This window comes from Hesperophylax consimilis, chromosome 19 (genome assembly GCF_061612785.1).
Source record: "Hesperophylax consimilis isolate HC1 chromosome 19, BYU_Hcon_1.0, whole genome shotgun sequence".
NCBI classification, from domain to species: domain Eukaryota; kingdom Metazoa; phylum Arthropoda; class Insecta; order Trichoptera; family Limnephilidae; genus Hesperophylax; species Hesperophylax consimilis.
The window spans coordinates 6458323-6482673 of record NC_142854.1 but is presented as its reverse complement, the minus strand read 5'-3'; the positions used below and the strand labels follow the sequence as shown (position 1 = coordinate 6482673).

The 24351-nt window shown below is 37.0% G+C and overlaps 1 protein-coding gene across 3 annotated transcripts; it reads left to right on the top strand.

Annotated features, from left to right (window-relative positions):
• Window positions 1–1067: 1067 nt before the first annotated feature.
• Window positions 1068–22917, top strand: LOC149414722 (RNA-binding protein RO60-like). Of its 3 annotated transcripts, XM_089643232.1 has the most exons (13): window positions 1068–1097; window positions 1183–1258; window positions 2812–3214; window positions 4518–4683; window positions 4886–5047; window positions 5171–5394; window positions 9918–10159; window positions 12042–12163; window positions 14646–14786; window positions 19933–20058; window positions 21755–21897; window positions 21978–22177; window positions 22717–22917. In XM_089643232.1, the coding sequence occupies exons 3-13, from the start codon at window positions 2825–2827 to the stop codon at window positions 22856–22858; spliced, it is 2058 nt and encodes a 685-aa protein (XP_089499358.1). In that variant the 5' UTR covers window positions 1068–1097; window positions 1183–1258; window positions 2812–2824; the 3' UTR covers window positions 22859–22917. The 3 variants fall into 3 exon arrangements, with proteins under 3 accessions (XP_089499358.1, XP_089499357.1, XP_089499359.1); XM_089643231.1 differs by having other exon boundaries at window positions 1096–1258; XM_089643233.1 differs by lacking the exon at window positions 1068–1097 and having other exon boundaries at window positions 1120–1187; window positions 2824–3214.
• The last annotated feature ends 1434 nt before the right edge of the window (window positions 22918–24351 follow it).

The following is a 24351-nucleotide window of genomic DNA, read 5'->3' as shown; positions in this document are numbered from 1 at the left end:
CACATCCCGCTGGAGGCAAGGAAGGGTGACAGGACTTAATTCAGTCAACAATATCATAGTTGGTGGTGTACCAAGACATGTGCTTGACCTGCGGAAGATGCCTGACAGAGAACGAACTGAGTCTGAAGAGAGATGCGAGGAATTGGCCGCAAGTCCCACCGTAAATCTTTTCGATGTGTTTAAGAGGACAGTGAAGAAGAAGGAGAGACCAGTACAGAAGGACGACCCACTAGGGCGCGAAGGCCTCCGGGCTGGTTAAGTCAATTTGTGCAGTGATGACGACATCAGGAGGGCGTGTGGTGATATGCAAGTACTGCAAAAGCAGTGGCAGTGAACGCGACCGTTCTGCGATGTGAAAGACAATTGACATTCTATTAGAACGCCCAGTTAGAATACACATACAAAAAGCCCGAAGATATCGATCTAGAGAGTGCTATATTTATGGGTATGACTTATGAAAAGAATGGTAGAACGGCTGAGCCTTTTAGAACGGTGGCTTCAGGTAGTCTGGGCCATAAATCAACTATCTGTCTAGGCGAACCGGCCGTAACTATAACTAATTAAATGTATTTAAAACTTCAAATACCCAAAATAGCAACTAAAGTGGTAGGACGGTTAGTGGCTGAATGATAAAAAAACATAGGTTTATTTTCATGAGATAAAAATATATTTAATTATAGGAATACCAAGCATAATCCGTAAGTTTCGGATTATTACAAAATATTGGGTATTTATTTTTATACTTTCCTCTATTCTGGCATCCCTGTTTGAGCTTTAAATTAGAGATGTAAATAATTGAAATGGGTTGGCACTGCTGTTACCGGAGACCGAATTACTTTTGTAACCGGTTCCTTGAATTCCTTGATGCGGGAGGGGATAGCTAAAGAATTTCTGAAAAAAAAATATCTGCCTGGAGGGGGGGGGGGTTAACAGACCAGAAATAAATAAATATCAGAAGGAGCTCGTTCCAAAAATAAACCCAAAGAAATAATATCATCAATGGTTCCAGTGACAGAAACCAGCTCCTAGTACCCGGGACAGGAATATCGACCATCTCTAATTGACATCTCCAAACTCCTAAACTCCAACTCGAATGTGTATAAAATATTGTACCTATATGACTCATGTTACTCTTTCGTCTCTTCGATTGTTGATTTAATTTTAATTTTATTTTTCTTTTAGAGACGGTAAAAACTTGCGAAAGTTAGTTCGTTCAGAAAATAGGCTGAAAGTTAGACTTAACTTTGTTCATTGACAGGTGAGCGAGAAACTCTTCTTTTTCTAACGTGGTGGTTTTGTTTTATTTCACGTAGCCAAATCTGTCAGAAGAAAATCCGCAGCCAAATATGGCACATAACATAACTGTAGTTCACGCTTAAAAGAAAGCAACGATTATTATTTGTTCAGTAAAGTAAGCATTCAATGTTATTTTGTAATTAAATGCTATGATCTAATCAGATTCCAGTGATAATAACTTATTTTCTTGAATATTTTAGAATTAGAATTCGTTGATGCACATCGATTTACTTGTAATCGAGCCTGACAAAACCAACTGAGATTGACACATTTTTAGTATTAATAATAGCAGTTTATTCCAGAATTAAATCTTAAGTTTGTTTTCATATTGTTTTTAATCAATTGATAAACTTTTCGAATTCCGCCTCACGTTTAATACGCAAAAAATATAAATAGCACTTGGTTTGAACTTAATTACTACAAGAAACAACTAATTATGTCAGGGGAGATGATAAAAGATGCATTAAAGTTACATTTTATTCTCAAAGTTTAGTTTGAAGGTTAGGTAATAATTAAGATTATTTTTTTTATAATGATAAACTAATGTTTATAAGACAAGGTTTTATGCATAGGATAAAGGGTAACAAATAATTATAAGCAATAATTAGTCATATGAAATATTAATACAAATTGAAAATATCTCGCGAGTAAAAATAAATGCCGCCAACGGGAATTGAACCCCTGCCTTTTGATGTCCGGTCAGGTGCTCTGTATCCACTGAGCTATGTCGGCTTATTTCCAACCCGCCAAATGATTCAATTTATACTAGTACCTCAATCAACAATTACTGCTTATTATATTTTTTCCACCTGTAAACAACCAACTTTATTTTACTCTGACCAGACATCAGAAAGCACGGGTTCAATTCCCGTTGGCGGCATTTATTTTTACTCGGAAGATATTTTCAATTTGTATTAATATTTCGGACGACTAATTATTGCTTATAATTATTTGTTAATAATTAAGATGAAATCAAGTGTTGTTTTTTTATAGAGCCTTTTCTAGAGAATATTTCGACCTCTACGTTTTTGTGGTTAGAAATTTAAAATAAATATTTACTGCCGCACTTTTAATAGGCACAGATAATGGAAATTACGCTTCGTTTGAACTTATTTACTGAAAGAAACAACCATTTATTTTGGGAGAGATGGTAAAAGATGCATTAAAATTCCATTTTTATTGAATCGAAGTTCAAAATTAACTAACTAAAACTAACGTTTCGTTTCAACCTAAATATGCATAAATTACTTAATTAACCCAAACTAAGAATCTAATAATCTGTGCCTAAAAGTGCAGCGGTTAGGTAAATAATTACCAAAGTTAATTCTGGTATTACTTTGATTTTACGATTTTTACATTTGATATATATTTTTAAATAATTTCTAATTTTATCAGACTCATTCAAGAGGTTTGCGTATATATTATATTGTCGAATATAATTTATTTTGCAAGGCACAGCAAGGGTAGTTTTTAGTTTCGGTGCATTTTAAAACAATTTTTTACAGCAGTCAATAGTTTTTGTTTCAGGATGTCGCCGCCAACCGGTGTGTTGGAGGTAACTGACGAAGCAGAGTACGATGAAACAGACATATACGAAACCGAAGTGGACGATATTTACGAAAATTACGGCGAAGATGGCATAGAAGTGGACGTCAACGGCGGGACTGGCGCTGACGAAGCCAAATCCAAAAAGCCGCGGAAGAAACGGCCAGCGAAAGGCATCGTCCACAAGGAACTGATGCCGGCTATTGTTCGGCTGTATCGCTTTTTATACACTGGAAACGAAGATGGATTGTATGTGGCCGGTGTTTGGAGCAAGGCTAAATACTACAAGGCAGAAAACGTCACGTGCGTAGCGGAATTAGTTGCAGACATTGAACATGTCAAGTTGCTGGTTGATGCTGTTAAATTTGTGAAGGTAATCATCAATAATACCATAATGTCAACTTCTTGGCATCTTAAAATTTCGCTGCCCCGGGAACCTTTTATTGGATAACCAACACGCCTGCCATAAGTCACCCCAATTGGTTCACTACGTTGGGTAACTTAGCAGGGGTGCCCAGGTTCATGGGGTGAGGATTGTTTAGGTCTTGGCGGTGGATGCATTTGCCCACCTATTGTGTGGCGGGAGACACTGATTGAGGGAGACCTTTTGGCCTCTCCAGCTGGACTTTCTCTCGACCCATTGCCTTGCACCGTAGTAGGAGGAATGGATTCATACTTCTGTCACTCCTAGACCCCCAGATTCCTACCCACCCCTAATACAATTGGTTCACTACGTTGGGTAACTTAGCAGGGGTGCCCAGGTTCATGGGGTGAGGATTGTTTAGGTCTTGGCGGTGGATGCATTTGCCCACCTATTGTGTGGCGGGAGACACTGATTGAGGGAGACCTTTTGGCCTCTCCAGCTGGACTTTCTCTCGACCCATTGCCTTGCACCGTAGTAGGAGGAATGGATTCATACTTCTGTCACTCCTGGACCCCCAGATTCCTACCCACCCCTAATACATTTTTCCTTCCCAGAACTTTTTCTCCTTCCTTTCCCTAAAAAGACCCTCTGCACAGAATCCCCAAAGATGATGAGGCCCTGAGGATTTTTTTTTTCCTTAGGGCCTCCTGTGTGGATGTAAAAAAAAAGAAGAGACTTTCACGGCCAAATGATGATAATAGACGCAGTAATGCTGTCTGGAACGTCGGCTAAAGAAGGTCGAAGCGTAACACAGCATAATACCTCAAATATCAATCATGATAAAAGTTAATTGACTTAAATAATTGACATAAATTTCAAACAGAACGGCAGACAGATTATACTATTTTTAATAAAACATATTTTAAATACATAATTTTTAATTTAAATGCTCTGCTGTGACCGGAGGCCAGTAAATTCCTGGCTGGTGAAATCATTTACTGCCATTAGGTGGATGGTAAAAGTTTGAAACTGTTGTATTTCATGTCATCTGTTACCCTCGTGGATAGTTAATGTTTGGACTGTTGTATTTCATGTCAACTATTACCCTTGTGGATAGTGAATATTTGGACTGTTGTATTTCATGTCAACTATTACCCTCATGGATAGTGAATGTTTGGACTGTTGTATTTCATGTCAACTGTTACCCTCATGGATAGTGAATGTTTGGACTGTTGTATTTCATGTCAACTGTTACCCTTGCGGGTAGTGAATTTTAGGACTGTTGTACTTTATGTTGACTGTTAACTTCCAGGCTTCGTATCCTCGCGTGGAGCCGAGTCTGTTTGCCCTGGCGCTGGCCATCCGCTGCACCGACGTGGCTGCCATCAAGGCGCTACTCTACTCTGAAGCCTGCAAACTCCTCGAAGACTGCGATGAGTTCTTCCTGTTCATACACCACCTCTCTGCCCTGAAGACAGGCAATTATTATTTGCACTTTTTCCTGTTTTAAACATCCCATGAAAGTCAATATAATTATAAAAACCTTAGGTAAATAGTACGCAAGTAGATTATTCCTATCTTTTAGGAATTTATTTTCTTGATACTTTTAAGTATTTTAAAGTATTTATTGCTGCGTTCTATATTTGTTTGTCAGACCGTTCATGATATACCAATTTGCAGGAACGGGAGCCGGTTGGAAACGCTTGGTTGCATCTTGGTACAAGTCCATCCCGCCCCTGAAGCTAGCTGAGATGGTGGGGCAGGCCAAGGGGGCTCTGGGCTGGACTCACAAGGATGTTCTGAAGCTCGCTCACGGGGTCAAGCTGCCTGAGAGTTATGTCGGTAGGTTGTCCACCACTCACTTTGTTGGGTTCCTACCATCATGTTAATTTTACACCTTTTCTCTGTCTTTGGGACCTACAGAACCTTACAATGGTGTTTGGAGTTCATGATCTGTTATTCCAGCGTTAAATGCAATCCTCTGCTACGTCACGAAGGACCTGGCCGCTGTGGAGGAGAAGTTTGGCAAGGATGCCATGGCGGCGGATGTGCTTGCGTCCTTGCGCGTGTCGGAGCAGGTGAAGCGCTGCCAGGACCCTGCCGAGCTACTGGGGCTTGTGCGGCAGCACCAGAACGTGGGCCCCCGAGCCATAGCTGACTGCCTGATGTCCAAGGATGTTGGATCAGCTGTGAGTACACTAAACACAACTTCACATTGGAGTGTTTTTTTAGTGCGCTTGAGTGGTTTCTCCCTATGTATTGTATCCAGCTTATTATTTGAGTTTTAAATGTTACAATATTGTTGTGAGTTTTGAATGAGAGTGGAATTTGCTGTAGAGTTTAGTACCATAGTATAGAAAGCTTTTTGCCCAAATGTTGTATTTGTAGTCCCTTGTTGGATATGTTTTTGCCCAAATGTTTATTTATTTATTTATACGCCCATTGGGCTTTTACATACATAGTTCATAAAAAAATAATATTCTGAAGATTGTAAGTTCACAAAAGTAATAGTAAAAATACATATAACCATATCCATTTGACATGTTATAACAGCAAGTAAATAGTAAATGCATACAATAATTATTTGTAGGTATAAACCTGTTGTACAAAAATAAGAATAAGAATATTCCTACTCCTAAGTTATACAGACTTAAATTAGTTAATAAGAAATGTTTATATGTAAATGCTAGGTAGTGGCAGCAGTAATATGATACAATACGACACATAGTGTATGAGGCCTTTGAGTTAGAAATTTAACGAAATAATTATTGGCAGTATTGTTAACAAATATACTGCATTTGACAAGTTGTCGTGGCCTGCTAAATCGAGGGCGATCGGTCAGCCATTTTACATAGTTTATATAAAAAAATATTGTGACGATTATAAATATAGAAAAGTAAAGCAATAATATAACATTCACAATTTGACATATAAAACCAAGAAAAAAGCAAATCTAAACATGATAGTTTGTAGGTTGTTATGAAAATAACATACGATTATTACACTAAGTAAGAACCTGTAAAATCTGTGATTTATCTTGTCTATTGTTTATGCTCTGGCAACAAGGAACTCTAACAGGAAGTGACAAAAAATTCAAGATGGCATCACTTCCCGGCCGGACAGAGAGGAGTGAGGGCGTCCGGTCGGAGGTCAATTATTATTTCTGGGGCTCTGAGAATCTGATCGAAAGATATTTCATGGATTTGTGATTAATACCGAAATGTTCAGTTTGTGCTTCAAGTTTAGAAGTCTAATAATATTTCCCGCGAGTGGAATTCGCCCCGGGTGGCGTGGATAATGAAAACGTATTTCGCCATGTGTGGCCATGGAGGTAATCAGAGTTTATCCAAGTGATCGGTGGTTATTTCTGCCGATAGACTGTTTTCGCCGTGTGCATTTTGATTCGGAGCATTATTAAGTCCCACCTTGCCTCATGGAAGGGCAACTTACGGATCAACCGTGGAACCGGCACATGGCTGGACCTCACTGGGCCGTTGGCCAGCCACATCCTGATGCCGTCTACTCCTCTTGGCTGGACCTCACTGGGCCGTTGGCCAGCCACATCCTGATGCCGTCTACTCCTCTTGGCTGGACCACACTGGGCCGTTGGCCAGCCACATCCTGATGCTGCCGTCCTCTAGCTACTTGGCTGATTCATCTACTCCGCCATTCGCGGCACTCAGTGTTCGTTCCTCGTAACTAAATACGTTCATATTATTTTAGACAGGGTAGATAGATTCTACGTTCTGGTCGATGGGGGTAAGTTTTCACCTTTTTGTATTTCTCTGTGAAATTTATCAAAATATAACTTGTTACGGCCAGTCCAAAGTTTAACCAGATTACCTTCATTCTATAACCTTGCAACTTCCTTTCAAACATCATGTAGATGGGATATATTTTCCCCGCCCTGAATGGAGAATTATGCTCTACCGGCGGTTGGTCGGTTTGGCGAGTTCTTTTCCAGTTCAACCACTGGAAGGGACTCTGGCGCGTTGGCTTTCAAAGACCAACAAAGTCAAACTTGGCCATCCACTTTTCAATCAACATAACAGTCAATAATGTACTTAAAAACCTATCTTAACCCAGCCTATTCACACAACATTGGGCTAAGTAAGTATCATAACATTGTGGTAAATATATTATCATAACAAGGTATAAGCCTGTTTTGTCAATCTCGAGGAAATAATTCAATAAGAGGTGCAATAGCTAGATGTTTATTGTTTTATTTTAAAAGTTCTAATATTTTGGTTTTAAATTTGGAAACCGATTGGCAATGGTAGACATCGATTGAACTATATTTGTTTCCAAGTGTATGAAGCCTTTGAATTGGAGAGTTTACAAAGTAATTATTGGAAGATTTGGTAACAAAATATACAGCATTTAAACGGGTATCGCGGGTAGGTATACGCAAATTAATTAAGCTCGTTAAATCGAGGGCGTCCAGGTTGCCATTTGATATATTGAAAAGGCAAACTAAGTCACTCACTGTGCGTCTTGTAGTTAAATCGCTTAGGTTTAGTAATTCCATTAGACATGTATAATTAAGTTCTTCATTTGGTATTCCAAGTTTGTAATTAATAAACCTTAGAAACTTATGTTGTACTCTTTCGATTTTTTGCTGATGAGTCTTATAAAATGGAGCCCAGATTGTTGAGTTGTACTCCAAATTACTTCTTACCAACCCAGTATAAAGCGATTTGAAGGAATTAATTGTTTTCAATTCTTTTATCGTCCTCAGAATGAACCCCAGGCATTTCATGGCCTTGTTGGTTATATCATTTATATGAGGAACAAAAGTTAATTTACTGTCAAATAATATACCAAGGTCCTTAATTTGTTCGACTCTTTTTAGGAAATTGTTGTTGATGCTAATGGCCGCCCAACGTGGTTAAACCGGTTTTTTTTTTTGTTTCATGGTGATTTGATGTGCAGTTGTGGGTAGTTTGAATAGTTTCATGTTAATTTGATGTGCAGTTGTGGGTAGTTTGAATAGTTTCATGGTGATTTGATGTGCAGTTGTGGGTAGTTTGAATAGTTTCATGGTGATTTGATGTGCAGTTGTGGGTAGTTTGAATAGTTTCATGTTAATTTGATGTGCAGTTGTGGGTAGTTTGAATAGTTTCATGTTAATTTGATGTAATTTTTTTAAAATTTTTGAGTAATGGAATGCATAAGATGCATGCTAAAGACTTTAATAACATAAAAACTATAAAATTACTATACACGTCTCTGGTTAGAAGTCAGGTTGAATACAATGCAACCATTTGGTGTCCTCATTTCAACTCTCATTGTTTACAAATTGAAAAAATTCAAAATAAATTTTTACGTTTTATCAATTTCAAAATTGGTATTCCTATTATTGAAATCAATTATGTCAATTTACGCAGTAAACTTAACTTATCGAAATTATCTGAAAGGCGAAAAATATTTGATCTCCTTTTATTATATAAAATTGTTCATTCAAGGTTAGACTGCCCTGACACTATAAACTTGCTATCTTTACATATACCTCCAAAATATACTAGACGGAATATTTTATTCTACAACAATAACTTGGCTACGAATTCTGTGTTAGAAAGAATACATAGGTTGGGCAATGAACTAAGTGATGTCGCTGACATATTTCATTTAAACTTCAATAGATTTAAAGCCAAATTAGTCCACCACTTTTTAAATGTAAATAATGTATGAGAAATCATTATATTTTATTTCGATTTTCTATTGTTTGTTTTATACTGTTGTTAAAATGAAATTTGTAATTTTTATGTACTTAAAAGCCCAATAGGGCGTCAATAAATAAATAAATGAAGCTTCACGAGTTCGTGTTGATTCGCGAGAGATTTTTGTTCTTCCGTCGTTATCATTGGAATCGGGAGGTTTTTAGTTTTATCATTATGCATTTCATTATTCAATCTTTAGTTTCTCTTTCTATTTTCAACATTGGTTTACTATAATTTTTAAATTTCGTTCTATTATTTATATATGGAACTGGCGCCCTTATTATTAATCATAATGATTTTTATAATTATAATTCATTATTTTACTACCTACAATTTAGTATAACTTATCATCAACCACCATGTTAATTATTTTTACGTAAAATAATACCGACCTAACGCTTCTTCGAGGTTAGTCGCACCCTAAGATTATTTATATTGTAATTAATCATTTGAGTCTCATGCTATATTGTTTCACAATAAATTATATTTCTTAATGTGAATCTTTTATTTAAGATTATCATCCTCCTTATTCTTACATTTAATAGCTTAAATTCACTTTTGTTATTTTATGGCTGATATGTATTTAATCACACAAAATTCAGATGGCCGTTACAATGGTTTGATATTTGATATTGATATTTAATGGGATTTTTGATTCGGGTAAAAGTTATTGTAGTCGCTTGTTGGATATGTTTTTGACCCACAAATCTAGTGTTTCTAATATACTTGTTATGTTTTGTATGTATGACTGTAAAAGAGTATTGTTTTAGAATAGAGTTGTTTAATTAACATGATTTTATTTATTTTTATTTATTCTTTTTTATATTTAAGAATGATGTTAAGATTGTTGAAGATTTTGTCAGTGCTAGTTCTTATAGGGACTTTCAGTATATGTAATCCTTGTTGGCCAGGAGACTGCCGTGCTTATACTAAAACACTATTGAAGACTGGAGGTGCTGGCATCACATATTCTTAACATTTAACAATTCCAGGTTTGGAGTATCATGTTGGAGCGCCTGCCCATCGAGGAAGTGCTCCTGAACATCCATAAGCTGCACACGTCCATGCTGCTGTTCAGCCACGCGGCGCTGCAGAACAACCCAGTTTCTTCGTCGTTGAAGCACTTTCGCGAGGACTCGGTGGAGGGGCAGCTAGTGGCGGTGCTGGGGGCGGCCAAAGAGGCACCACCTCTGCTGACTTACATCGTCCTAACTGATTACGAGGCTGGGAATAGGTGAGATTTAAAGCGTGAAGCGTTCTCTACATTCCTACTTTGCATGAGTGCAAGAGAGGCAAGAAAGTTGATAGATTGGAGAAACTTTTATGTATCATAATAATACAGGTAATCCTCACTTAATGATCGAGTGTTGTTCCTGTGAGGTTTTTATTTATCTTGAATAGAGATGAACAAAACTATTCACACAACATGAAATACATTCAGTAAAAACTATAAAAATGATAAAGTGGTTCTATAATTTATTTTATTAATGTACACAACAGACAGATCGTTAACGTAAAAATAAAAACAAATCACAAAGAATAAATACCAACCGTCCAATACATGTGCAACAATATAAATGGATCCTTACACACGGAATACATTACAACTACAATACCCATTCATTCTACACTCTATCAATTTAATCACCTTTCAGACAAAACATAATATATCCTTATTCCCTAACTTAGCGGTATAGTATGTACATAATTAATTAGTGTGATCTATTTACTAATAATTTCTCAAATTTTTCATCTTATTAATTCTCTAACTTCTCCATTCTCTTCTTGCAACCTAAACTAGCTTTACGTCATTTTTCTTTTTCATATTATAGTAATGTATAGATTCTGTACAAACTGTAAAATTCACCCGCCATAACACAGGGTCATCCCTAGCTTGGAGGGTGAAATATCACTAAAACCATATGTACCCTCTAAATCTAGTATTCAAAAAATAAATATACAAAAAAACAACAGACAATGAAGTCAGGTGAAGAGTGATCATGTGTGGTGTATAAACTTGTCCATGTAATGTACATGACTCCCGTGTGTGGTGTATAGACTTGTCCATGTAATGTACATGACTCCCGTGTGTGGTGTATAAACTTGTCCATGTAATGTACATGACTCCCGTGTGTGGTGTATAAACTTGTCCATGTAATGTACATGACTCCCGTGTGTGGTGTATAAACTTGTCCATGTAATGTACATGACTCCCGTGTGTGGTGTATAAACTTGTCCATGTAATGTACATGACTCCCGTGTGTGGTGTATAAACTTGTCCATGTAATGTACATGACTCCCGTGTGTGGTGTATAAACTTGTCCATGTAATGTACATGACTCCCGTGTGTGGTGTATAAACTTGTCCATGTAATGTACATGACTCCCGTGTGTGGTGTATAAACTTGTCCATGTAATGTACATGACTCCCGTGTGTGGTGTATAAACTTGTCCATGTAATGTACATGACTCCCGTGTGTGGTGTATAAACTTGTCCATGTAATGTACATGATGTCGGGTACTACCCAGTAAAGTATATACCTAATCAAGTACTGGTATTTATTAGGGAGCTGCTTGTAGCAAAAAGGGCCACTCTACTTGCATGTATCGCCTTTTATAGAATCTCGCAAGCATACTATCTCGCTTGCACTTATACACCTTAACACAAACACCACATTATAAAAAGAGATTTAATATATTCATTAAAGTTTTGAGGGCTATCACTAAACATGTCTGGAATCTTACTACTACAGTTACATAATATACATTCGCAGAAGAGGTCGGGTACCTTCTGGTTTAATTGGTGCTTAGGAAAGTTTCGGGGATTTTAGTAGATTGAGATTGATATTATTTTGATTGTGGTCAAGAGGGGAGATGCTGGTTAGTCGTACAGACAGGAAGATATAATAATCTACATACAATAACACTGTCTTAATCTAGCTCTCCTCTCCCCTTCTCGTTGGTTCCCAGAAGGCCCCATGGGGGAAGGGTGTACTCCCCGTTGGTTCCCTGAAGGCCTCACGACGAAAGAGTCCACTCCCCCTTGGTTCCCTGAGGGCCCCACGAGGGAAGAGGGCCTCGTCTCTCCTCTTATGATTAAATGTTTGTTTGTTGTAGACGTATGAATGCGGTGAAGGTGCCGCACCACAGCACGGCCAAGAAGGCCAAAATCAACATCTGCGCTTCCACCAACTTCACCACGGGGGACCAGAAGGAGTGGGACCAGGTTAAGAAGAAGGGTATGCAAATCATTATTATTATGTGAATACCACACCGGAGTTCCAACTGCTCCCCGCCAGCACCCAGCACAGCCAGTGGAATTATGGCTGTACTTTTCCCCAACAGATTCAGTCTTTAAAATGTGTGCTTCTTATCTGCTTAATAATATTAATTGTTAAGTTCAACCTCTTAAATGTTGGAATAGTAAACTCCTCAAAATAACCCCTAATATATCGATCTTGATAGTAAACTACAATATAACCTTCATATACATCAAATCACAAATAAAGCTGCTAAAATGTTAGGCTTCATCATAAGAAACACAAAAATATTAATAATTTTAATAGCATCGATATCATTAAGCAACTCTACTTTGCCTATGTACGAAGTCATTTGGAGTTCGCATCAGTTGTTTGGTCTCCATTTTACAAAATCCGCATAAACAAAATCGAAGCAATTCAAAACAAATTACTAAAATATCCCTGTTACAAGTCATTTATAAGATTTAATAATTATGCAGTGGCAGCTTCATACTTTAAAATTGATTCACTGATTGTACGGAGGCATCATAAGGATGCACTATTCCAGTATAAAGTAGTTAACAATAATATTCAATGCCCAGAGTTGCTAAACAAGATTCCATTCAATGTACCTGCGCGTTCAACACGCTCTTGTGTCCTGTTCAGGGTTGATCAAAGCAAAACAAACTCTAAGCAGAATTCTTGCCTGAACAGACTGCAATAATTACAATAGCGTATTATCCAAGGTTGATATTTTCAGTTCCGAACTTACCAAATACAAGAGGTCCATAAAAGAATATTTCTCTGATGATTTGTGAATAATGTTTATGTCTCTATTGTTTATATCTCTATTATGATTTGATTTATACCTACAACTTCTCTTAATGGCTATAAATGTATTGTTTTGGAAATTTTTCGTTTTATATAATCTTTGTTTTCTATAATTTATTTAAATAACTTATTCCATATTATGCTGTCTCAGTTAAAGTCACAAGGATCCATAATTGGTTTAATTTTACTATACAGGGTGTCCGGAAACTCGTAGTACAAGCGGGAAACTGGTGAATCTACATCACATTTGGAGTCGATTTTGTAGTATATTTTTTTTTGATTTGAGCTTTCGTTATCGAGTAAATCGAGTTAGAAGTTGATTTTTTTTTTTTTTTTTTTTTTAATCAAATTCTTATAAATTATTACTGAAGATCAAAGTACCCAACTAATTAAAACTATTTGAAAGTAAAACAAATGAAGAAACTCGGATTTGAAGCATTATTTTGAAATCACCCTTCATTTAATCCGGTGTAATCATAAAATATTTCTGCTCTGCAGGGTTAAAACATCTGTTGTTCAACCCTAAACACCAGAAAAAACTTTAACCCTAAAATAGCCGAAAAAAATATTTTTTTGGTTTTTTTTTTGTGAAAATGCTCAAATCAAAAAACTTTATGTTTATTTGGGTTCCCCATGTGGTGTAGATTCTCCAGTTTCCCGTTTGTACTACGAGTTTCCGGACACCGTGTATAATACTTATGTACAAACTGATTAAATGTAAACTGTCGATTTTCCGAAAATGAATAAATAAAAATGTCAATGTGTAGGTACTTAAAGGTCCCACACATCAAGACCATAGATGCTATGTAAGTAAAGTGATGCACACACACCTTGTTACAAATCTTATAAGGTCGCTGGTTCGAATCCCGGCATTCAGAATAAAATTTGTGTTATTTCACAATTTATTCATTTAAATAATAAAAGGTATATTTGCGGCACTTTCCAGAGTGGAAGATACTACCAGTATCGCCCTGGTGTACGACCACCATTCAGAACACCAGATCTGAATAGCCAGGTACTTCCCACCATCCTCTACCCCATCTCCTTCCTGTCCTCACTACCATACCCGATTGCGGATGCCATAGTCTCACTGGCTCCAGATGGTCGCTCCAGCTCCAGCTGTCGGCTTTGGATGCCTGAGAGTCACCAAGAAATAGCAAACTGAAGGCAATTGAGCCTGTTACCACAGCTGCACACCAGAAAGCTTATGAAAAAGAATACATGAAATGATTTTAATACTGTATAAATTATCCATTATTTTAAAATGATAAACTGATGTTTTTAAGACATAAAAGATAAGCAATCATTGATTGTGCTATGCGTAAAAACCTTTTCCTACAAACATTAGTTTTTTATTTAAAAATAATAAAATTTGACACGCAAAATATTTCATCAATAAATGTAGATATAATATGTCTTGACGCCACCTAGTGGGAAATTCAGCACTAACAAAGCACGACGAAAATAAATTCGGTTGTTCTCAGGTGAATAGGTTTGGAATAAGCCGGCGCAGCTTATTGGTTAGAGCAGCTGGCAATCAGAAGGCTGCGAGTTCAATTCCCGTCAGCGGCATTTATTTATTTTTTTCAGGTGAATTGCTTATAATAATTTGTATAAATTATCCAATTATTATTATGTATTATCTTTTCAGGTGAAATTTTACCCCCGAACCCAGAAGTGATCACGGCCCTCAAGTCTCTGCTGGATCGGAGCCTGACCCACAAGACAGAAGCGGAGAGGGTCCAGGGCAAATACCTCGTCACCATGGACCTGCGGGACCACATGTTCAAAAGTACGCATTGCTATCAGTACAACCCCACTACTTATTACTTTTCCACGCGGATATGGCGGTCAAATTCAATTGGTGTGGCAATTTAATTGGAACTGGCAGAGGAAGGATGAATGCTGTAGAAATAAGATATCCGAGTGTGGTAAAACTTTGTAGGATTGTGTTAAAAAGGTGGAGATCCAGAAAGAATGCAAGACTGATGTAAGTACAATTGTTTAGATTAACCTGATAGGGGCTGACAAGAAACTTCAATAAGACATAGACAATATCATATAGTGAAATTCTTATTTTTGTATTTATCTAACGTATAAGAGATTATGGGGGTATTTCACTATGTCGGGCTAAATATCTGACTAGCTAGCCGTTGGCTGGCTTTAAAGATCAGAATAACTTCGTTACTCAACGACGACCGTTTCACCATTGTTGCCGAGCTTCCGGATAGATAACACTCAAAATAGTCTGGCAACATCGCAAAATGTTTGCAGTTACCCAATCTACTACAACAGCTGTCATGTTTTGCCGCAATGTCTATGGAATGCTAACGTCAACGCCAATTGACAAGTTTCCTGCTACAGTCCGCACACCGCAAAGTGTGCATTTTTTTGGTTATGTTATGTTGATTATCAGGTCATTTTAGATAGATTCGTGTCGAATTGATACATTGTTTCTTATTTTGAACACAATCAAATAATTCAGGATTGATCATACAAGCATTCAAATTCATTCGAGCTCTTAAAACTCGCGGCCTTCGCATCGCCGCCCTTCACCTGCTTCTGTAAATCAAAAACCTCGGTATGCATAATAATTCGCAACAAAATTCGACTCACTTCTCCGCTGTCAAACTCGGAATGTTTTGACGCCATCTTTGATTCGGGGAATAGCGCCTAACGTGAGGTTCGAGCACTGATTAGTCAAATCGAACTTTAACCCGAGCGTTAGCGTTATTCAGATATAGTGAAAACGAAAAAATGACTAATCCGCAGATTAGTGCTTAGTCAGAACATAATCAGAGATAGTGAAATACCCCCTAAATCTCTTCTTTAACCTTTTGAACGCGTTAATTTGCTCCGTTTTATCTATACTCGTACGCGGTACATATTTTCAAATACCTATACACGCAATTAAATGTCAAATTATAGCATTCTGGCATGATTTATTGGACTATATAGACAGAACAGATTATTCTCCTCAATATGATAACAAATCCTCATGTGTCAACACTCTTAGATGTTAAAAAAAAACAAATACATAAAATATCATACAAAGACGTACCGTATCTTTTTGTACTTAGGTGATAGACACAAGTGGGACACCATGAGCACTTATCATTTTTAGTTATGAAAACTTTTTCCAAAACTGAACACATTTTATGTCACTTAATATAATAATAAAATTGGACTAACGCCATCCGTTGACAAAATTGTAAACTATAGCACAATTATAGCAGAGGTTCACTTGATTATCGATGTTTTTTAATGAAATACAATTTTATTTTCGAGAAATTTTTGTAGATGTCAGCATCGTGATAGTTCTACGAATGTTCAAGCGAGGGGGAAATAAATTTATGTCTAAAGACCCCTGGAATATCGGCATTCAAAGTTTCCGTATCAACTGTTGATACAGCCGCGTGTGAGTATGGACTTTTTGCCGTAACAACAGTTGATACGGCCGCGTGCAAAGAGTTAATATATCAATTGCAGTGCTTACTATTGCAGGGGTCCAGCTGCTAGGGGTTAGGAAAAGGATGCTCAGGTTGTTTGGGCATGTAGAACTGATGAACGAAGAAAGAGAATATATGAAGCGGAAGCTAAAGGTAGACGAAGCCAGGGACGTGGGGAAGAAGACATGGCACAATTTGAGAGTTGGATAACCAACACTGCTGCCATAGATTTGATAATTTAGCAGGGGTGCCCAGGTTCATCGGGTGACGTGTGTTAACGATGCCCCTGCCCTTAGCTAAGTGGGGTGACGAATCGGGAGAGGCTGGTTTGGGGAGACCCTTTGACCTCTCCAACTGGTCTCTACTGACCAATCGCCTTGCACCGCAGCACGAGGGATAGATCATACATCCGTCACTCCTGGACACACTGAAACCTAGATTCCTACCCATCCCTCATTCCTCTTTCCTTCCCAGATCTTCCTCTCCCTCCACACAGCATCCATGAGTCGGGTCATGTCAAGAGTGGGAATAACAGAAGAGTACGTGTGAGACCATGTATGAATGTGAATGAAGCAGGGAGTGTGTGCCAAGACACAGTTATGTGATGGTTTATCCTCTGCCTATCCATATATGCCTGTGAGTAATTAGTCAGGGATTATGGTACCAGCCCAATCAGTGCTTCATGCACCAGTGATGCCCCGCTTCTTGCTGCGGTTCGCGGACTGTGGCTTGTGACCCAATTTAAAATTTCAAATTATTGAAGACAATATTAGCGATTCCTAAACGAAAATCTGAAACAGAAAATTTTGAAAAGGATGCAGTCACATCTAGGACTCGAACCCAGGACCCTTGTCTTGCCGGGGCACCGCTCTACCAACTGAGCTAATGGGACCCTATCTCTTTCAGTCATATTTAACTGTATCATACTTCGAATAAGAACTACAAACATTGTCTTCATTGGCAACTATCTTTATGTATGATCGCAAGATTCAACCCGAACCAAATGCAATCTAGACAGTGTATTTAGATAAACCTATCTTATTTTTATTTTAATGTGCGACATCTATTGACTTTTCTGCAAGTTAGGATGAATATTTTTTTTTTTGGAATAACTTAATGAGTACAACCTCAAATTGTAATATTTAATTGAGACAATATTAAATCATATTGACGAAAAAAATGGTGGCTCGTGCATTTTGCAAGTTCAATGCTTTATGGGCTCATGATGAAGATGACATTGCGAGCTGAAAGTAGTTGAGTTGACGTAGAAATACTTGACATAAAATGGTGTGCAAATTTCACGATGGCAAAGATCACTTTTCTAAACACTAGTCTAATATAGATTAATGAACAAATTATTTTCAAGAAATATCTGCTTTGAGCGTTTGGATTTTTTTTAATTTTATTTTTGGGGATTATTTTTTGAAACCTTCCTTTTTGTTTTGAAGGTCAAGTGTGCAAAATGTCATGAATCTTAGAATAAAACTGTAGATTTGTATAAAAATCAAAGCTACGCTGATACTCTTCTTTATATAACCTTCGATGGGTGTTCAGTTTTCGATCTGGCCATTCGATTTAATTGATATCATTAATATGGAAAGATGAACACTGCTTACTGGGGTTTAAAGCCAATAAATCCACCTAGATTTCACCTTTTTACCCTATTTTTTAAATTATTTTAACCCTACATAACTAAACTGTTTTCATTGTTTCATTATAACTACACTTTCGTTGAGTGGACTACGCAATAAAACACTAGAAATAAATCAAAAATATTTAATTAAGATAGGAACTTGTTACATGCCACAAAATTAATGTTTATAATGAACAAATTAATATCAAAATATCAGTCTACACAGTGACTACACATGTCAACATTATGTGGACCACAAATAGCCTTTCTACATCTGGTGCAACGGTGTTTGGTCATCCTTGGATGGACACAGGTAGCTAATTTTACGCATGTTTGACGTAGATGGAACCGGAGCTTCTATTGTAGAAGATTCGCCAACATTAACAATAAATATATGAACTAAACTTTCGTCCAGCAGACGAGGAGATGGTCATAGGGCATGTCCTAAAATGCGTGTGGCCGCAATCGCATCACATGCTGCACTGTTTACTCAAATTAGGAAGGTAATGAATGAGTCAAGGTCGGGGAGCGGGGGGAAGTAGGTGATTTCGAATTTCGCCGAGTAGCGCATCGTCGCCTCAACGAGAGATTAGTTATCTAGGGTTAAGTAATTATAAAAAAATTACATTTTTATCTGTAGTATAAACCTTAAAACAACCTTTTTCCATGACATTGGACACTTTACAATACGTCTAAAACTTATCCTTTATAGTATTTAGGCATAACCCACGAAAAGCAGCAAGGCTCTTAGCTTCCTTAACCTTTCCCTTACTGTGCTAAAACAATCCACGCATTCCGGTGCTGTGAAGTCAATACACATCTCAAAATAAGCCATTTAATATGGGAAAAGTATGAATATTCTTAGTTAATAGATTATGTTTATTATTGCTAAAGAAACGTGCGAGGGGACCACATCTAACGATGGTTCGCGGCCAACTGGCTAGCGGCGCGGCTGGCGGCTGGCACAAACACAGCTGTGCGGTCGTAGGTATCGATGGTCTAAATCAAAATACAACTGCAGACGTGTGGATGTCTCATGTTTCCGCATAGCGAATTAAAGCGGGATATCAATAGCGTGTCATTTCCTCGCACACTCTTCGCGTATTACTATCACACGGTTGATTGTATTGGTGTATTTGTTCCCGATTTTTGACAAAAATCTCTCATTTTTAATTGAATTTGAAAACTATGTAAAATATAATTTTTTAATTCAGTACGTAAATGTATAACGGAGGAATACCTAAAATCTGAACCCAAAATTTATTATATTTATAGAGTTATAAATACAGATAAGGAAAGGTATCTGTCAGTAATAATAGAGATTATTTTGGGTTCCCGACAAATTTGTTTTTGGAAAACTAAAATCTCCACAGTTTCTCGTGGGGTAGCCATGTATTGCGAAATTAAAATCTACATTCTTAAACATGTATTTCGGGAGCATGTTATTTTTTTAAATAAATATTAGGGTATTGGAAATTATTTGCTGTTTCACACTTAACATTCCTACAGTTCAATACTGCTCGCATACCTCTATTTTGAATTATTTGCAATGTCTTTTTCTGTTTTGGTTCTATAAATTTGGCATAGCGAAATACGTTTTTGCAAACTTGTCGTGATATGCCAAAAATAGTTTTTTTTCAAAGAAAGTCAAACTTTCCTTGGTTTCGAATAACTTGACAATATTTGAAAAACGTACTACCATGTTTATAAACGGAATAAGATTCTTCTGCAATGATGTGGGACTTAGCTACGTAGAGTTTAGGATTGAACTCACTACTCCTGGGTAGGATCCCATTTGTCCACTCCGCCACTAACCAGTCAATGATGATATTGAATTTCACACTTATGTGTTTCAGGTTTCCAGAGCTGTAACCCAAATGGAAAAACCATTCTGGCTGATGATTTGCTGAAAGAATTAAAGGTCACCCCCATCAATAGGAATGTCTGTTTCTGGAACAATCATATTTCTCCTGGAAATGCTGGTAAATAAACAAACTAATATTCATAACACATGTTAAGTTAATTATCGCTTAATCCCGTCTAAAACCATTCTAGGACAAGACAACGATTTCTATGGTTAATTTCATCTACGCATCTGTCGCATTTGTTTGTGATTCATGAAGTTTTACTAAAACATACATTGTGTGGAAAGGTGCCACCTGATGAGATAAATTGCATTGAAAAGGCCAGGAGGGCGATTCACGTTCTTTTTAAGGACACCAAAAGTAACCTCGCCTTCAAATTTATCCTTACCTTCGAATATTTCGTGAAATGCGATTCTCGTTCTCCCAGTGACAGTCGATAACCGGCATATTCCTTACATTTTGAAACATAACGCTAGCGTTGGCCAACGCACCGTAAGGAGAGCTCGGGACCTGTCTTTGAGATGTCAATGGCTGACCGCGGCTGTCATTTGACAAAGGATTTGTTTTACTGTGATACGTTTTTTTATTTAGTTTTCCATATTTAAGTGGTTTTAACACGAGAAAACTTAATATTATCGTAAGTATTGACTGTAAACATGATTTTTGAGTTAATTGTCGCTTATAAACGCTATTAAATGATTCGAATTAACGTAATTGTGATGTTTCAAAGTAGGTATGCAACCTGCCAAAATACCGATATGTCAGAAATATGATAAATACAATAAACTTCACTTTAACTTCACTTTTTATGTGCGATATACGTCTATTTTAACCATCATGGATATCACTCCTTAAATGTGCAAATGGTGATTTGGATCATTCTTTGTGTAATTTAATATGCACAAGAAAGTCCTATATGATATTATAATAAAAAATTAATGTTTCAGATTTGAGACTTGACGTAAATATGCAATGGCGGCTAAGATGGCGGTAATCTGGCGCGGAGTGAATTGATAACAAAGTTCTAACTATATAGCTAGGTAGGGTACCTATATACAAAACGTAAATCTTAGATAAACGGCTTTATTATGATGTTTAAAAATAAAATAAGATGTGGTTAAAATGCATTATAATATAAAGTGAATGTTTTAAGAAGTTTTGTTTATAAACCTTGCGTCAATAGATTATATTCGATATATCTTTGTTTTCAAGCAATCTCTTAACATCTCTTAACCACTCTTGCTCAGGATTTTTTTACTAGGTCTCTCCGAAACCAAGCCTGTAAGGATCGTGAATCGCTTAACGGTCGCACATGTGTTTATGGTTGACCTTACAGGCTAAAAAAATCCTTTCCTTACAGCCGACGGCTATCGTTAGCGAACGCTAGCCATAGGCAAAGTCCAAAAGAACGTGAATCGGCCTCCAGAGTTGTTAAGGTTTAATGATTGTTTCTGTTTACGCATGTAATATTTTCCGGACTGATCCTTGTATGTAGGCAGGGTGAGTAGTTATTTTAATAAAGTATTTATAATACAGATGAGCTTGTTTGTCGTTTTTTTTCTTACATAACTCCACACAAAGATGCTGTGTGGAAGGTTTTTTCTTAAAAGGAAGGAGAGAAAGTTCTGGGGGGTGAGTATGTAGTAATCTAGGTATCCCATTGCCTCAACTTAACCACGTAAACTCGGTCTCCCCTGCTGTCACCAAAGGTAGCGAACAACTTGGGGTGTGACCTGTGGAAGAGGCGTTGGTTCTCGCAGCAGCGGTACCAATACCGGCCTCTCATATTGATGTACAATGTGTGCTTTTCCAGCTGTCTTTCTGGCCCTCTACTTGAGCCGACAAGTGGCTGAGGTGACTGTAGCAGTGTTCACCGACCAGGGAATTGAATGTGTCTCCCTCGAGAAGGAAGACAAGTCCCTGCTCACTTTACAAGAAGCTCTTGACAAATTCAAGGTAAATTATATTTTACCTAGTATTATTTGATAAGATACAAGCCTCTTTGACATTGAACTATAATATTTTTATTATAACAGTCGCATCCATCCGGCATCGTATCTCTGTCCAGCCCGGTGGAGTGGGCTCAGGCGCAGAACCGAAAGTTTGACCTTTTTGTCAATGTGCTGCGAACGTGCTCCGTCACAACGCGCGTGCCTAAGGAAAGGCGCGCGGCTGCTTGCAACCCGTCGCACATGCTGTGCCAGTATCAGCGCGAGATGGACGTGCCGCACGCTGGGTAAGATGCTCTGTTTGCCCCATAATGGTTCACTTTCTGACCCAAGTCTCTTTGAACATGTTGAACATAGGCCTGATGTTGTTTTATCTATCGTGATTTATTTTTGGGGTATTATGCCCCAAAAAGATAGAATTAACAGCACAAGTGCCATTTACAATGATACATATAAGTAGTATGATACTAGTCATTGAATTATAATATATGCTTTTACATGTTTGGGCCTTTTTGGTTGTTAGTGCATATTTGAGCCTTGTCCTCCCAAAAAACCTATGTACAGTCAAAACCATAAATTACTCAAATGAACCTTTAAACATTTGTTTTGGCACTGTTAGTGCATATTTTGGCAATGATAGTGCATGTTTCGGCATTTCGATAGTGCATATAATCCTATATATGTCTTCTGATAATTACTTTCACAGTAGATAAGCACAACACTCCCGCACCACCCATTTGGATGGTATGCCTCAAACGCGACTCTCACACATATAAGTTGTGAGTTTTTTTATTTCTTTTATTGTAAATGTTTAATTTATTTTTAGTATGGTAAACATATCGCTGGGTCGCCGCTCCAACGTGAGGCAAGATTACAATCAGAAGAGGATTCTGGACATCTTCGGCTTGGACGAAAACATCCCTAACTTGATACAAGCGTTTGCCCACGAGGCCCGTGATAAATTATAATAACTCTATTGTTGGCAATACTACGAAATATACATTATTCAAATCATAATGTGAATATTGTAAAAATTGATAAATCTCAATTTCTACAATTTCGTCATTGCAAAAGCTGCAATTAGTACACAAAGCTGTATTGTGTAAATGGATATTAGATCTGTGAAAATATTCATTACTTAATATTTGTACTGGTATTGTAAAAACAGCAATATGAACATTAAAAAATTCATTAGTGAAGGTAAAAGCTGCAATTTGAACATCGTAAAAGTGGCAATCTGAATATTGTTGATTCTGCAATTTGAACATTGTAAAAGCTGCAATTTAAATACTGTAAAAGCTGCAATCTGAATATTGTTGATGCTGCAATTCGAACATTGTAAAACCTGCATTTTAAATACTGTAAAAGCTGCAATCTCAATATTGTGAAAGTTGCAATTTGAACACTTAAGGCGATGCACTACGTCGTATAATATTTTAAATTGAGCCGCTATCAATAACAACCCTTACGTAGATGGCGATAAGGTTTAAATTCCCGCTTAACACCATCCGCCTGTTTTGATTTATGCAAGAAAAGAACATGGCCAAAAAGTGCCTTTTATTTTATTTTGTGGATGTTCAGGCATAAATATTTAATTTTTTTTCGATCATTTTATAAATAACTTAATTTGCCACACTATACAATAAAATCATAACCGAAAATGGGTTCGTAAGTAGGAGATTTTGAACTTTAAAGCAGTTTTCATAGGCCTATACATTATTTTTTTCTGGGCTTATAAAAAGACTTAAAAATACTCGATTATTTCAAAGGTCAAGATGTATTCTACTCGCAGTATTTAATTAAAGCATCTGAAAGATTTCTAGACGACCAAATTTTCAAACCACAAACACGTGATTTTGCATTACTACGTATGGCATCGTCTTAAAAAAATACATTATCATAGCTACATGATGTTATGGATAAGATATCCAATTTTAAAAAGTGCAGTTATATTAATGCATGTTCCAATAGCAAGTACATACGTGTGTTTTGCATTTTGACTACTAAATTAATTAACTGACAAAAGATTAGGTTGCAACCAGTTTATTATTATTATACACCTATTTATTGTTTGGAGTATAATCTCGCCGCAGTTAAAAAATGGAGTGTGAGAGCTTGTATAAAGGTTTTACTTCACTTTGTTATGTGATATCCGTTTTTTTTTGTATTTGGACCACTAAATTATTTAATTGACAAAAGAAATGGTTGCAACGGATCTATTTTCATTTTGTTTGATTGTTATTATTATTATATATACACATATTAATAACAAATACAAACAAGTTTGTTTGAAACTAAACCTATTTGCTTGGAGTATAATCTCGACGCAGGTAAAAAAATGAAATGAGAGCTCGTCAAAAGGTTTCACTTCATTTTGTTATGTGATATCCGCTGAACAATCCTTTCTTTAAACCAAAAATATAGTCTGATAACAATATTATTTAAATCTGCAATTAACCAA

Bases quoted from the DNA above. Each gene is read 5' to 3' on its own strand.
- LOC149414722 (XM_089643232.1), top strand. From the start codon at position 2,825: ATGTCGCCGCCAACCGGTGTGTTGGAGGTAACTGACGAAGCAGAGTAC. The intron at 10,160-12,041 runs GTGAGATTTAAA...TGTTTGTTGTAG, and splicing joins GATTACGAGGCTGGGAATAG to ACGTATGAATGCGGTGAAGG. The intron at 20,059-21,754 runs GTAAATAAACAA...GTGCTTTTCCAG, and splicing joins TATTTCTCCTGGAAATGCTG to CTGTCTTTCTGGCCCTCTAC.